Raw genomic sequence first — 17,249 nt, forward strand, 5'->3', positions numbered from 1 at the left:
CTGAAAACACCAAAAAATCATTGAAAATTATGTGAGGTGTAATAACATTTGGATAAGCGTGGCGAATTGCGCAGTTTCTGGGGCTCATTCACCTTGACGTTCGTCCGCTGCGGAAACGATCGCTCCTTCGTAGAGAAATCTCGATGTGGGCGTCGACGTCCTGATGGAAAAGAAAGAGTGGAAAGAGAGGCAGTGGGGTGCGAGGAAAGGACGAGAGATCGAAGGAGGTAAATTGCCCCGAGATATTTAATCCCGTGGAAAGGCCGAGGGATCCTTTATTGGCTCGGCGAGTGAGCAACGGGCAAGATAAGTTTCCCATAGGATCGATGGCCAATCGCGTTAAGCGATTTTCGCGCCTCGTTATCCTTTGTTTCCATCCGCGTTCGACGGACGTCGATGCTGTTATTCTCGGTCTCTTTCTAGGTTTCTCTTCCTTTTCTTTCCTATCTTGAGAGGGACGATCGACTTTGTATCGTGTCTCGTATTCGACCATACCGATCAGTGGCTTATTACAACCAGATTACACAAATGTTGGAGATTCGGACGTTGAATTTGAATTTTTGGAGTTGTGCATGCAGTTATGTAACGGTTCGTTTTGTCATTCATAATTATTATAAAAAGTTCTTTGCATCAGCAGACTATAGGTATTCGTAATAATAATTCTCTTAATAACGATAATAATATTTCTTATTATTCTAATGGGATAATAATAATAATTCCTTCCTCCATTTCGTTTTTTAAGAATTGTAATCTAATAGTATAAGAAAATACACACTAAGAGACCCTATAAAACAGGAGATATATTTTGCGTTGTCCGAATTCTCTATTTTACAGAATCGATACAGCAAGTAAACTAAAATAAAGTCTATATGGAAGTAACGCAGCTGATTTTGTATAGAAATAACTGTCACACAATATGTATCACGATACTTATCATAAGAAAGTTATTTCATAACTATGATTTTTGAATTAATTAAAAAACGCATACATTTGCATGTCGGGAATGAATCAAGCCTGCAACAAAGTACAGAGGCAAGCGTAACGAAACAATTATCAATATGTAGTGTTCTTGTTCGTTACATACATACATGTATATAGAATCTCTTAGACGGGTGTGCGATAGTAATTTTCTGATCGCGTTATACGAGTAGGAGATACTTTATAGGCGTCCTCCTGTAATATATTCTTATTATAATAATAATTATAATTACAATTTCACTGAAAATGCATAATGTATAATGAATTGCTACATAAATAATTTCTATGTATAGAGACCAATTGCTTCAATAAAAATAGATAAAAACTAAACGATATTGTAAGTTAATTTCTACTACACTAGGGATAACATAATGTTACTACTATGTACGACACTCCTTGAGGCTTCTAAAAGTAAGCTGTGTCCAAGCGAAAAAATTTCTAACGTTTCGGTAACATTACAGGAGTATGAGTATCTCCTGACTCCTGATGAAGTCAACTGCAATGTTAGCAAAACCTTGGAAACGTTTCCCTCTTGGACACAGCGTATTCTTGGAATCTTCAAACAGTATTCTGCCTAGCAAATGTTATCTACGACAATGCCAAGTAACAGTATTAGATGTGACAATTCGAGCCGTGAAAGCTTTAAGAATTGTCCTACTAGAATAAAATGAAATTTCCTCGTGTAATACAGCAAATAGAACGAGAGAGTGACAAAAGTCCCGAAAGGACGATACACAGCTTTGTCGATTGTCGTTCTCCTTGTTTTCATTCGTTGTTAGCGAGCCAGACGTCTGAATTAAGCTTCGTTTTCATGAGCGGCCACGGGCCAAGATTGAATTGCCACCCGTCGGCTTTTGCCGCGGAGTGCTTTCGAAAATTAAGCGACATTGTGCCTTAACGAATAGGGATTCAAGCCTACGTCTGCCTGAAAAAAATATGGCAAGAAGGACTGGAGGCAGGATTGAGACTAAAAAAAAGAATTATTGTCGTAATCAATTTTTGTTTTATGATATGATTCGTGAAAAATTTGTCTTCGTGTTGAAGAAATTTAAAAGGTAGTAGGTATGCTATAATATAGGTAGAACGATAGTTTGTATACCTTTTTATAAAATTTTATCGTTTTAGTCTCGATTTTAGCTTTATTTCAACCGAGAAAAGGAATTTGAGTATTTTAAGAAAATCTTCAACATAGAATTGGAACGAGAAATGACATATGTTGATGGTTATTTTCTCATATTTTCATCAAATTTCAGAAATTTTGTAACTAAAACAGCAAGATAATAATTCTGCCAAAAGTGATCTAAAAACGAGGTAGGTCATTACATCACATTAAATTTCATCGCATCTCTCAGCGAGTTTTAATATTCAAGGAAAATCTTTGACATAAAGTCTAAACGAGAAATTTCACACACACACACACACACACACACACAAATCTTAAGTATTTAGATCAATCTTAACTTCAAATTAAAAAGAATTTGCAACGGTAGACAATTCGGAAATAAAAAATAAAATAAAAAGTAAAATAGAAAATAGGAAAATACAGCGACTACAAAAATATTTGCACATACTCTTCTTTTCCAATATTAAATTTTTGTAATCATATGAAACTTATGAAAGTATCTACTACTAAATATAAAATTTAATATACTTGAGACTTAAATCGTTAAATCGCAAATAGAAAATACCATGTACCTAAGTTTATAAATTGACGAAAAGTTCGTTAAAAAGGACTGAAAAAAGATAGTGGAAAATGGGAATCTATATTAGGACAAAGATGCTGGTCAAGGGGCTATCTTTCGAGGCGTGGCATTATTGCCTCGGTGGTGAGTTCATGGCGGTTAATGGTGGCGACTACGGTGGTACCCGTGGTCGTAGTAGGCAATATCTGGTCGGTCACGTAGACTGACCTCAGCATCGAGCAATAACGAGCTCGGCTGGACATTTCTACCATCGCAACGCCAGTACGTGAAGCACAAGGAATAGTCCTTCGTGCAACGATGTTTTTCTTTGCCGAGATATTCTTTGCGAATAAGTCGAATCTTGAAAGTAAAAATTGCAGTGGCTATTAAAAATATTTGCACATACTTTTATTTCCCAACGAAGCATTTCTTTTATCAGGTTCTTTACATTTCATTCTCAGTATCAAGTTTTCGTAGTTATATGGAAGTGTTACTAACTGATACGAAATTTGATATATATACTTGAGCACTATTAATTAGTACTTTATTAATTAGTTAATTAATTAGTTAATATAATAAATATAATCGCATGCAAATATTTTTTGTAGTCATTGTAATTTGTTTGAATAGTACTTTAAACCTTCTGCTAGATTTGAGCTTGGTTTGATGGTTTCGCCCCTTAAATTTTAAACTTTCTTTTTTACAGAATTTAGTCGAAAAAAAACAATTATATTAACATGCTGCAACTGTACATACAGTTTATGCTCTTCTTCTTTTACACTGCCTTAGGTAATGAAATGATTAAAGTATTTCTAGCGTAAAACACAACAACAACATAACAAATACATTTTTTGATTTGGATCTTGTAACATAATTAACGAGAAAGATAGGTGGCAGAAGAATAAATGTGTTGGATACACAAGCTCTAATACTATACTAATTCTCTTTGGCAGGTTTTCAATATTAATAATTGGCCGATTAGTATATAACGAACCATAGATAACGCGGTATTATGTTAATAAAAATATCGTGTAACATGCTTTTTGAACTCGTCTTAATATTCGCTACAATCTAATAAGAAAATAAATATATGGTCCCGTTTAAGAAACCTAAGGTGACTTTGTTTTCGTTGTGAAAACGAACTATTTTCGAAATTTTTATTGTGGCCACTTCTTTTATATTAGATACCGATAAATCTTGGTTCGAGATTTTGTTTTGTTACATAACCGTAAATGGTTGAAAAATTGTCCGCTGTATTAGATGGAATACTCTGTATATTCGTGCTATTTCTTTCGCCATCGTCGTGTTTTACTTCCGTATTTTTATTTTTTTATTTCCTCCGTTCTAGCGAAAACGTCGAAGAGAGATTTGCCAGGAAATTGCTCGACTCACCGTACATCTTCCCTTCGTCGGACAGGATGATTTTGCGTCGGCCGCATGGCGGATATATAGTGAGTGCTTCCTGGAAGCTCTGCTCGATATCCGGCGACCATACACCCTCCGCGTCCGCTGCCGATAGGTCCTTCTCGTCCTGCAAAATACGAACGCCTCGGATAGGATTTCTCACAGACTCTTTATCTGATACGGAAACTCTCGTGAAATGTATGCGATCGTCCAAGATTTTTGGTTAATCTGTCTATGGATCATTTGAAGATTTAAGTCTCAATTAGTATCGTTGGATTTTACATTATAATAGCTTGATTTACTTCATATAGGTTACTTAATTGTAAGATATTCGATTTAATTTTGTATTCCACGTTGTATTAGGTCATCCCATAAGTTCGTGCCGTTTTCGAGCGGTTATATATGTTAAGATTGTTTACATACCTTTCAATTTCATGAAAAAATGTAATCCCCCTCTCGTTATACAACTTCTTCCCATTTTTCATTATTCCGTCTCGATAAAAGTTCTCTTGTTTTTCTTTAAAATATGAAATGTATACACAAAGGTCGGCACGAACTTATGGGATATATATATATAGTATAGTACTGACTATATATATACTTATTATATATATACACGAAAATTTACATATACCTATCGAATATTGTGTATTTCATTTACTAAGGAACCAAAAACACAGTTTCATGTCACAAAATTATTTATATTTACGTATCAACACAATTTTTATTAACGTATTTCTAAAAGGAATTTAGAAATACTAAAATATTTAATTCACAAAAATTATGGAATAAAATTTAAACCTTTCGATGGCAAGGAAATAGTACGACATTATTGATGACCTACAAGTTATTAATATAATATCAAGACGATTTTTATCGTTACATGGACATGTTAACACACATATATAATTTTTAAACATTATATTTTATGTTTTTTTATCTCTTTTTCCTTGATAAAGATAAAAGACAATAAATTGTGTTATATTTTGACAATATCTCTCCGAATATGTCTAAAAAATTCGTAGTGCTGATGTTTTTACCATGACATTTTATATTTTAATAGGTGTATGTAGATTTTTGCGACTGACTTTACATTTTAACATTTATAACCGACTATGTATAACGCTTATCAACAGGATAATTGAATGCAAGTTACGGTTGAATTAAAAATTTCAAAGAATGAGAGATGTTAGTGCTGCACGAACATAATAATAGACGATTACTTGGGCCGTTTAGATCAAGCGTAGAAAGACAGAAGGTGAAACGATTCTGCGAGTAGGGGAAAGTCTTTTCTAAGAAGTCCAGTCACGTTTATAATATTGGCTGGCACGCAATTCCATTGGAGCTAAGACCTCGTTTGTGTTTGTATCCTCGCAAGTGTCGGAGTCATAGATGTGTAAGAAATTTTATTCCATTACGTGAAAAGTAAATTATTGTAATTGAAAGAAGAATTTATGGGATTTTTAATCAGGATAAGGAATTAACGGCAGAAAGGGATGAATATTGAAAGAATTGTGATTAAAATTTTTCAGCAACACTTGTCCTTTTGTGAATTTAGTTACAAACGTTAACTTCATATTAATAAACCTTTAAAATGTTGAAGTGTCTCGTATTAAACTACCAAGCTTTTGATATCTTTTACTTGTTTAACCAATGCTTTTATTACATTATTTAGATGCAGTTCGGAAATTTTCACAAATTTTACAATTTTATGACATACTAAATTAAATTAAACGCGACAGTTATGAACGTTTGATTTATTGTTTACACAGTGTAAAACAAAATATAAATGTTGTTATGACTGAATTTATCTTGAAATCATAATTAATGAAGATGAAATAAGTCAAAATTATTATTTTACTTAGTATATTATTAACGACTGAAAAATTTACAGAAGAGCAATTACAGAAATTACATAGAGAAAATTACATAGAGCAATCTAATTAACAAATCACAGCTTAAATTGAGATTTCTAGTCCATCGAATAATATTTCTCATTATTGTAATATTAATTATCTAGGCCATTAACAGATTCATTTTCTGTGTGTCTGTCGCAGTAGAAGATAATTAACGTGTACCTTTAACGGATCATTTTGTGACACGTTATAAAATGACATAATTTTGTAATTTGCTAATGAATCAAATATTCAATAAAGATTGTAAACAATGATTGCTATTACATGTACATAAATAAACTTTTCTTTTCATGCACGATTTACATGACTGATGGTGGTCATAGTGATCTTTTATAATTGTCAACTTCTCATTGTTAATTAACCCCTTGACGCCGAGCCGAGCTGCATATCTTATATAAATTGTACATTTCTATAGAATTATACGAATCAGTTATTTAAATCATTTTTTGAGCCATCAACTTAAAATTGAGGTATCATATCATTTATACTGACAACAGGCATTATCAAAATATGATACGTCAATTTACACAACTTTGGAGATTTATAGTGCAATGGGAAATATTCGACACTTTTATTTTTTATCTGTATACTTAAAGTGTAAAGACTGATAAATATTTACAAAAGAAAAATTAACAAACAAGTCATAATTTATAATGTATCATTTAAACAAACGGACCTTTACAAAACTTGGTTGCATAGCCATATTCGTTGCTAAAAAAACACAAAATTCGTTCATTAACACAATTCTTCCGATTTTCTAACAGTACTTATCTCGATCTTCACCAATTTTTCTATCTGTATTTACAAATATGTATAAAAGATGTAAATGTAAGCAAATGGTCTCTATGCTCTTAAGTAACAAGTTGAAAACAAGTTCATCTATAAGTGAGAATCAAAGTGAGTAGAAAAAACAGTTTTTCGTGACAACATGAAAAATCCGTACCGAATAATAATTAAATATCTGCACCAAAATTGATATCAATATTTGCTGGTTTAACAAAAAAGTACTTACACAATTATGTCGAAGGAATTTATAGGAGGATAATGGAACAGATTATCGTTCGAATATTTATCGTTACTCACAGTAAATGAACTTACATCGCTAATTTCGCCAACGTCGAGGTTTTTGGTATCCGAGCCGGAGCCGTTCGCGTCGGGCGGCGGCCCGGAACTCGTGGGAGTCCACGGCGCGGAAATGGTGTCGGCTGCAGCCACCGCACTGCCTGTAACAATCGAATACATCCAATACATTAATCCCTTACAATCATTAAGCCAAAGAAATACAACTTTAATTAGTAATTTAGACATCATTAGAAAGTGCAATGAAGTACAGATAAATAACTAAATAGGTTATTCAAGATAAAAGTAGAATAAGAAAATCTAAGCATAGATAAAATAAATACACATAGTATAATGTACATCTAGTAATTAGATAGTTGAAATGTAATATAGTTATATTGTATTATGTATTTAATGTTGGGAGAATCCCAAAGGAGAACAATAACGTAATTATACATTAATTTCCCGTATAAACTTGTCAAACATAGAAATACCAAAAAAAGAGAAAGAAAGAAACCGTAAATAATATATTAAACTGCATAAATGCAATGGAATCCAACGCATATATATGCCCTACAATTTTTTTCACATTAAGAAGAGAACAAGGGAGAAAAAGAAGAAAAGAGAAATTAAAGTCGTTACTAAAGTCCAGTAATTTCCTCAGATTTAAAAAAGGACAAATCAGAAAAGAAAAATTAAACGGAATAACTGAATTACTAAACTCGATAAATGTAATATAAACCAACACGTTCTTATATGTAAGTGCCTTACGCTTCAAAAATTAACAACAACTCAAATCCAGAAATTTTACATTCAAAAAAAGGGAACAAACATTACTCGAGACAACGATCAAGCTACAGTGGTGTGTAAAAATTTTGAAGTTCTAACAATAAGTCAGATAGAGTTTTCACCTAATATAATGAAACCAATATTTAAAAGAATTTTAATTAAAATTAAATATAAGTATATGTAAAAAAGTAGAGCATATAAATACTATTATTACTTAAAATTCTTTAAAAAATCACTCTTGGAATCGAAATTTCTTGCACAAAATCTATTTATCCAAAAACTTTCTCACAATACCATATATAAAGCTTGCTAAATTCAATATAAATCATCCTAAAACAAGTCAAAATCTGTAATCTAAAAGAATTTTAACTAACATATAATATAAATAATGTAATAAATGCATAAAAAAATAAAAAAAAACAGTACAATTAATGAACAATATTATTAAATAATAAATACTAATACTATTCAAAATTTTGTAAAACCTCGCTTTTGTATATACATATAGAAATAAAAAACTCTATCTTGCTAGAAACTTTCTTATACCACTGCATTAAACTCTTCTAATCCAATATAAGTTATAATTGTAAAACAAAATCGTGAAAAAATCTAGATCTAAAATCTAAAAGAATTTCAACTAACACTGGGTATAAATGCTTAAAAAAAAATAAAAGAAAATAGTAAAACCAATAAACACTATTCTAAATCAAAATTGCTTGACATATCGCTTTTATACAAATATAAATAAAAATATTTATCGGACGAGAAACTTGTTCACTCCACTGCGTTAAACTCCTTAAATCCAATAGCTATAAATAATCGTAAACAAATTACTGTAAACGCGTTCGGAGTCGTGGCCGCGCGCGTATCATATCGAGGCGGTCTGTGCCGGAAGTTCCGCGCGCATCGCTACGAACGAAGAAGATTTACAGCGTTGCACCGCCGACATATCTCGGACTCCGGGTCGCGGCCGCGTGACGGAATCCGCGCGGCTCGTTTTCAAGCCTGGAATATCACAATCCGCCACACAACCCGACCCAACCCCTCGCCCAAGTCTTTCACCAAGCAAAACAAAGAGAGAGACAGTCCCAGTAAAATAGAGAGAGAAAGGCACCCACTAACAGTCAAATAGAAAGAGAAACCTTATAGAAAGAAAAAGAGAGAAACCTCTATATAGGTAAGCACGCGCGAAAATTTCACTGCAGTTTGGAGAAGGTGGAACAAGAGGGGTTGCACACAAGAGGTGGGAGTATGGACGGTGGTGGAAAAATCAGCACGTGAAAAATCGCGGCACGAGCGGCTGTTGGCGCGGCTTTCTAGATTCTCTATACGTCGGAGCAACAAGTGTTTGCTGATATCGCGTATCAGTGCTTGGTTGAGTGGTGGGGGTAGATTGGAGGCGGAACACTCCGCCTACAGGGGGTGGAGTGTGTATGTTAAGCCCCCGGAAGAGCCCCTGGCCCCTCGCTTCCGACCGCAATACCGGATCCCCTTTCTCACAGCAACGAACCCCCGTAACACGCTGGGGGAAACTGCATCCTGTCGCGTTCCACGCGAGCCTCTAATCTCGGGGAACTGGTGGCTGTGGCGTTGGCAGCGGTACTTGGCTTTTGCGCTTCTTTAAGGGAGATGTGACGGGATACCCTTTAGGTGGAAAAAGAGAATAGGAATGAGAGAGTGCAAGGTGTATTTTTTGCGTTTTTTTCTAGGTTAGGATGTTTAAATTTTATTTTCGAAGGTTTTACTGGGTTGGGTGCAGCTATTACGCTGCAAACTTTTATTAATTGAAGTTTATGTTGGGGAATTAGCCTCAACGGGACTGTTATTACACTGAGAATTTCAATTTAATTTTATTTGAAAACAGTTGATTGGGTTGAATAATTTGATAATTGGACAGGACTGTTACACCGTAAACCTTTATTATTTTTTTATGTTTAATTGGACTAGATAGAATGTTACATTGCAAGTTTTCATGAATAGAGTTTTATGTTGGGAGATTTGGCTTGACACGACGCACTGTTGCATACATTGGAAGTTTTCGTTTTATTTTGAAAGATTTGACTGGAGTGGATGATTTGACTGGGTGGGCCTATTACACTGGAAACTTTCACCAACGTGGTGTCTTCGTGTAGAAAATTGACGTCTAATATGGGAAATTGTATTAGTAGATTGCAAGAGTTGTTGCAAATTTATACCTTTAATAACTAGAGGAAAATAATGGAACCAGAATAGAAAAATGTATATACCAGCTTGTTATAAAATAAGTATTGGAGTATTTTATATATTTGTACATATATTGTAATGTATATTCTACACATTTTTCCACTTTTTAATTTTCTATAAATGCAGAAACATTCGCAGTCTATGTATTACGTACATATAGTCTTATGGATTGATTCGACTTGACGCCAAGCTTTTAAATCTGACATTTTGAAACGACACACACGTTTAAGACAGGCAACTAGCTAGTGCATGAATTTTATCCAAATATGTTAAAAATTGCAGAAGAGCTTTAACAAAACTTTGCAATCTTCTGCTTTTTAAAAGTAGCGTTTTCAACAATATACGAATATTTTACGTCTGGAATAAGAAAGTTCTGTATATTTATACGATGAATATTTATCACTAGAACATCTCTGTGCTTTATCAGTAAAATATAGCAAACTACTGTTTATGCAAATTTATATTTTTATGGACACAATTAAAAAAATAGAATTTAAGTGGAGATGTGTTTTATCTATTGAAAATCATAACGAGAACTCTATTTTAGATACTTTATACAATTTTCTGCATTTTGTGCATTTGTGTATTTATAAGAACGCTAAATTGATAGACAAACTTTGATTGTATTTTTGTTTTTATATTTTCTTTTTATCGAATTGATTTAATTTTCCTACCTACTTTATATATATATCTTAACGTTTAACAATTCAACAAATTTTAGTACAGATTTGCAGTTACAGCAAAATTCCGTTTATATGAACTTATCAAAAAATAAATATACATATACATATGTGATTTATACACTGTAATTTCTAGATACAACAAAATACTGTTTTGCGCCTTTCCTTGTATTCCACACAATAAGTCTAACAAAATTTAAGTTAAAATATCTTTTAAACCAATCAATTTTAATCTGCCATAACTTTTTGCATCAATAAGAGTAACTAAAATATTAAATAACCCAAGATAAACAAAACGCTCTGTATTTATAATCCAAATTTATATGATAGGAGACCAATTATTCTTCCCATATATAACTATTCTGTATAACTTTTCGTTCATACAATAGGAATTCATATTCAGAGAAGTAGGTAATTTGAACTAATAAGAATTTACTGAATACATTGACTGTTGGGCCAATGTGCGTGATTTTTACGTGACGGAAATTTCTTTTTTTAAAACTCGTCAATCTTTCCAATGCTGTTTGAAAATTATTTGTACGTGACATAGACGTGGTGTCACATCAGTGGGCGCCACCTACCTCCAGGACTAACTAGTCCGTGATGCCAATGTGACGTCATCAGTAAGATTTCGATCAAATAAATGGAATTTTATTAAAGTTTTATCTGATTATGTTCAATTGACAACTTATCGTCAGAGATATCATAGTTACTCATAGTAGTAAAAGAAACCATCAAGACTTCAAACTGTTAAGGTCAATGATTTCCATAAACTACAGTGATTTCGACAAGTATTTGCACACACTCTTATTTTTCAATAAAGTGCTTTTAATTAAGTTTAATTGGGTTGGCAGCTAAGTGACTGCAACCACTTAATTGTCAGCTCAATATATTCCATGTTCCTAGCATCGAATGTTTTTATAGTTCATACAAACTATTAAATGATAATAAATATTTAAATACTTAATATACGTACACCTATTAACTAATTAATTAGTATGTACATGCTTTGATGAATATAGTGGCGTATAAATATAATATATTTATACTTCATTTATTTATATTTTAGTATAAATATAAATACCTTTTGTAGCTAATATAAATCCATCATTTTTCAATAGATCTTTCAATACATCCCAAATCAATCTACTAAAAATACTCCCCTTCCTAAGAAAGGTACCCAAAAACAATGAAACAAACTTGTGTTCTACGAGCTCACTGAATATTCGTAGGGGTTGGATGAGAGTGCGCACGGGCACAATATGCAGCTGAAAATGAGCGGAGCTTTAATAGAGATGCGAGCACAGACGAACAGAGACAGTCAGAGAGAAGTCAGAGAAACAGAGAGTCACGCATACGCATGTGTGACCATCAGATTCATATATCTCCGAACTCCGAGCCCAACCTGGTGTACGCCCTTATGCGAATGTCGCGTACCTATCCCAGTCTAGGTGATTTAACCGTCCATACAAATAGGTATGCATGTATACAAATACGTATAAATGTATACATACTTGCGTATAATGATATATTTTCGTACATAATAATACAAAAATAATAATGAAGTATTTGCATAATAAAATAATACTTTTTTTTAAGTTTACGGATTATAAAGGTTCTACTGTACCTATTTATAATTGAGTTTCTCAGAAGGTAAACTGATCAACTTTACTTTTTGTTAATTTTTTAATTCTACACGATTAATGTGTAATTCTAAAAAAAAAAGAAACAACTTCCTGCAAGGTCATTTACCGCAAGGAAATAATATAAATAATGATAAATTCTAAGGAAAATTTGAAAAACGGTATTTGCAATATCGCCGGCTTTCTGTATTTTTCAGTTTATAGAGTTCCTATTATTATTTCCTATTATTTTTTTCTTATCTCGATGCAAAGATACAAATGCATAGTAGAAGTGCAATTGCCTCTTCTGATGTTTTAAATCCTTTGAAATCTTTGAAAATACTCAAGAGCTATTTAAAAGTCAGAATCCTTTTTTAGTTAAAGTAAATGAGTTCTCTCTTATTTATAAAATAATAGCATTGCAATGTATTTGAACGCTCACCTCATAGCGAGACACAGTTATCACGACTACATTGATAAAATTTGAAATTAATCTAAAAATGTATATAGAAGTTACAAAATATTTTAAATGCGTTTGTGAAATACATACCTTCACTAAATATCATGTAGCTTCTATATGGAATTTCAAATTTCTTTCATTTTATCAATACAATTAATAATAATAATATTTCGCCGTAGTGCTGAATATATTTCGTAGAACACACGTAATATATTCACAGAAAGTTTCTATAGATGTTCCAATAGTTTCATGATCCACTGTATATCGTATGTAGTTCAAGCATAAAACTCTAGTCTTATAGAGGTCTTTCAATTATACAGTTCCGAGTCAGCAAAATTCTACTCTACTTGTACTAAAATAATTTGTCTCTAAATACTTGTGGAGGGTAGTGTACTTTTGAGCAGTAGTATAGTCAGTTTGCGCTCGCGCGTGCACGCGGAGCGTAATGCCAGAGCGGCAGAAAGCATAGATCATGGCGGATGACGCATGGTTGCATTCGGTGTGCCCGTCGGTCGACGGGGCTCGAGCCCCGTCGCCAGAGGGATGGAAATGCGCGGATGAAGGATAGGGAATGGCCGGGTCAACCGTGATACGGCGCAGGAACTCGAGCAGGGGGTGGGAGAAAGCATTTTGGAATGTCGTGGCTACTCCCGGTCACGGGAGATCCCAGGACACGTCCTTGTCCGGCAATGCACGCCTTGCACTCTCGGTCTTCTCTTCTCCGCTTTCCTCATCCTACTCCGTACGCATAACTAAATTTCTTGCTTCCTTTTCGCTTCCACTGCGACGATTTCGGGTCACCGTCTGGTCGATTTCCAGAATTTCAGTCGGAGGTAGTTTCAGTAGAGATAGTTATAATTTTGCACTTCTGTGTCGATAGGCAGTGGCTCGTGCATTTGAACATTTGGAGAACGCTTTTTTGAACATGCACATATTATTATTATATGTGTTATACAAAGTAGCTTATTTTATTAACCCCGTAACGAGCAGATGTGAATATTCACGCAAATCCATATGTTTATAAAAGCAAATAAAGGGATAGTATTTAACCAGAAATTTGTTTTACTTACTAAATATTATAATAGGTGCTGAACCTTGCATATTTTATGTACCTTTGCATGTTAGATTTTGTGCAATCTTAAATTCGCCATAAATGCATAAAAATCTGCAATCTATTGTAGCAATGAGAGATAATGATTATATTATTAAAATTTTAAACGAATAGTAAAATGTATAGAGAAGCTGTAGAAACTTAACGTTGAGAAGTTCTTTTTAAAGTATACATATAGACTAACACAAACATTGAAACTTAACACTAAAATTAACAGTTTTATCACAAACAAATTACATTTACCGTTCAATATTCTCAAGTATAATGTATTTTAGGTTTAAAGTGCTTGAAAGGATTCAATTTAACATATTTTGTATATAGATAATTAATTTCTTCAACAACGTCCATCTCCGAATCTACTACTAAGCATCATTTTATCAAAAAATTTAAAAAGGCACCCTACATCTGTCTTCATCTAAACCCACTAAATCTACTGCGCTGTTTACTTCAAACATAAACATAAATCAACGCCATGCAACCGTTCTCTTTAATATAAGGTTATTCAAATGGAGTGTCACATCCTTCAAGAGGTGCAAAACGGTTTGATAGATCTTTTATGTGTTTCTGGTAGGTTTCATCGGAAAATATGAACAAGTCGCCATAGAGTACTGTAGCAATGCATGCATATTATGAAAATCTATTACACAAATTCAAGTTATTTTCGAGCTTTTTTCCCGACCACAATCAACCTTTTGAGCATACAATTCGTCGAACTGTACAGAAATTCGAAGAGACTGAGTCGGTTTGTTATGCAACACGTACTTATCAACGTTCAGCTGGCTCTTTTGAAAATATTGCTGATGTACGTGATAGCGTGGAAGGAAATCCAAACCTATCAATTCCTTGCCGTTCATAACAATTGTGATTTTCGCACGGTACGACCTGATATGTTTCGCATAAGGATTTGCAATTACGCCATATAAGATTCAATTTTATACGTCGTGAATGCGCTAATTGGATTTTGGAGAAATTACTAACTGTTAACAATTTTGAAAACAAAATCATTTTCAGCGACGAGGTCCATCTTTTTTTCGGCGGTTCTCCAAAGAATGTTCGTCTATGTAAACGATGTTTGGTCCTAAAAAGATGGTGCCATATGTTATACATCGAACGAAACAATTGCTCTAGTAAAAGAAAAATTTCATGGACGTTTGACATCTCAATTTCTTAATCATATCAGTGATAAACTTCCCCCATAAGAAACCACTTTTCAAACAAACCTGCCACACCATTCATTTGAAACTCAAACAGCAATCGACAGCATTAAACCAATCTCTCCAGCCATCCCCTTAAAAATCATGGGGCATTCGAGCGGCATGTCCCGCCACTCCTATCAGTAACATCCGTAAATCGTTCGAAGCAGCTTTATCCTTGAGCAAACACGTCATAGAACCGCGTATCCGGTTCTTGGTCCCCGGGGGTGTAGTAAATGGCGTGTTCGTGGGTAGTAGTGGCTCTGGCTAAGCTGTAAATTTGGCGTATAACCATTCGGGGGTAGCTCTGGTCGAGTAGGCCAGCTTTGCCAGCTCCCGTGGGTGGTTGTGTGCCTGGTAGGGATGGGTACGTGTCTATGTATGTGCGTGAGGATGTATGAGGAAGGGTGAGACAGGAGATGGGGGTCGTAGAAGCATTCATAGCAGGGACCAGAGGGTGGCTTCGGTGGAATGCGTCCCGTTTAATATCGTGGAACATTATATATCGCCTCTCTTGTCCCTACGTTGCCCGTACAGCACGCTATAACACGTACAAACACACATACACATGGATCACACGATCCACCTACGATCCCTTGGCGACATTGACTCGTTCTACGTTTTTCCGACATATGCATGCGTTACGAAAACTCGACGAATTCTTCCTGCTGCGTTTATTCACGCCCTCCAGAATTTTTTGAGTGCGTCGGATGGATGACATTGTGATACCGCGCATGGGCCGATTTGAGTGAACTTAGGAACTTTAATACATTGTTGACCAGGACTTATGCAGAAACGCCTGTGGCTGGCTATTTTTCATGCCTGACAATATTGGAATATCGCCAAAATGTTTGTATTACCAAAATTATTAAACCCGATGCAGACAAGTAACTTTTGTTCGTGAAATATCGGTACAATCATGCCTGTCTTCGTTGTTCTTAATTGGGAATACAGAGAAGGGCATATGATTGCAACGACAACACGCAGACAAATGTCTGTCAACTGCATCGGGCCTTAATCGTACAAATTTTTTTATATCACTATTCGTTATATCAGTATATTTTAAAGTCTTATAAGTTTTATATGATCCATTCTGTTAATGATACAAGTGTACATGACAAACAACCAAACCTAAGAATTCGTTAACAAAAATTGATTCTGTAATTTAATTGTCACTTTGAGTCTTGTCAACCAAAATAGTTATGCCTATAAAATCTCCTAAGTTTTGTGAAATACTGTATTCAATCCACTCTGGAGTCCACTGCGAAAGTAAAAGAGCATTCTTCGGCACAGCTAGGATTATTTTCACTTTCAGTATGAGAATCAATCAGTAAAATTTTCTGTCCTTTTGATTACTCTAATATTCACGTCGTTTGTATCAGAATTATATTTTGAAGAACTTTCATCTTTCGAATTATTAGCATTGTCGCTCGGGCAATCAGGTAAAGCATCGATATAAAATTTACTAAAAATTTCTTTTTTACTCAAAAATTCGCGATACGCCATTTTTGAAAATTTAATGTTAACAAAATTGTGTTTATAACATATAACAGATCAGAAAAGAGCCTAAGAGAACAAAAGGTAAATGATAAACAAAATCGTAAATTCTATAATGGACATTATATCAACTTTAAGTTCTAACAACTTCGTACGGTGATTTGTATCTTTCTCTAAACACGTTTGAATACATCACACTCAGAAATATTCAACAATATTCGGGTAAGAAAAGACGTATCGATACGTCTTTGATCAACAATGTGTTAACAGATGTGCAATCATGGGCGAGGTATCTCGTGACACAATATCGTTCGTACGATATCGACGAACGAGTTATCCCACGAGTTTTTCTGTATTTACTTGTATGTCTGTATATACTTATATATGTGTTACTTGTAGGTATGTACAAGAAAAATGAAGAAAAGTGCTTCCGTTCTTATAGTAGCTTCTCATGATAAAAATCGTGGAAGAGTTGTAGAAATCTTCAAAAAAGAAAAACATACTAATTACTGAACTATCGGATGTTTATGCGTGTTAAGTATACAACAAAATACGTGTATAACTATCACATACATTTACAATAAACTGATTGCTTGCTATTCATTATAATAAACCGCGAATATTTATGTAGTCTA

General features: G+C 34.0%; 1 protein-coding gene across 13 annotated transcripts in view; it reads right to left on the reverse strand.

Moving 5' to 3' along the window:
• LOC126914695 (protein scalloped) overlaps window positions 1-17,249 on the reverse strand; it is a 333,396-nt gene that overhangs the window by 79,670 nt on the left and 236,477 nt on the right. For all 13 annotated transcript variants that reach the window (XM_050718988.1, XM_050718987.1, XM_050718994.1 and 10 more), the window contains 2 exons: window positions 7,079-7,203; window positions 4,053-4,191 (listed from right to left, as the gene is read on the reverse strand). In XM_050718988.1, coding sequence (XP_050574945.1) covers window positions 4,053-4,191; window positions 7,079-7,203 — 264 coding nt within the window. The remainder of the gene's footprint in view (window positions 1-4,052; window positions 4,192-7,078; window positions 7,204-17,249) is intronic.

Source organism: Bombus affinis, chromosome 3, assembly GCF_024516045.1.
Source record: "Bombus affinis isolate iyBomAffi1 chromosome 3, iyBomAffi1.2, whole genome shotgun sequence".
Classification (NCBI taxonomy): Eukaryota; Metazoa; Arthropoda; class Insecta; order Hymenoptera; family Apidae; genus Bombus; species Bombus affinis.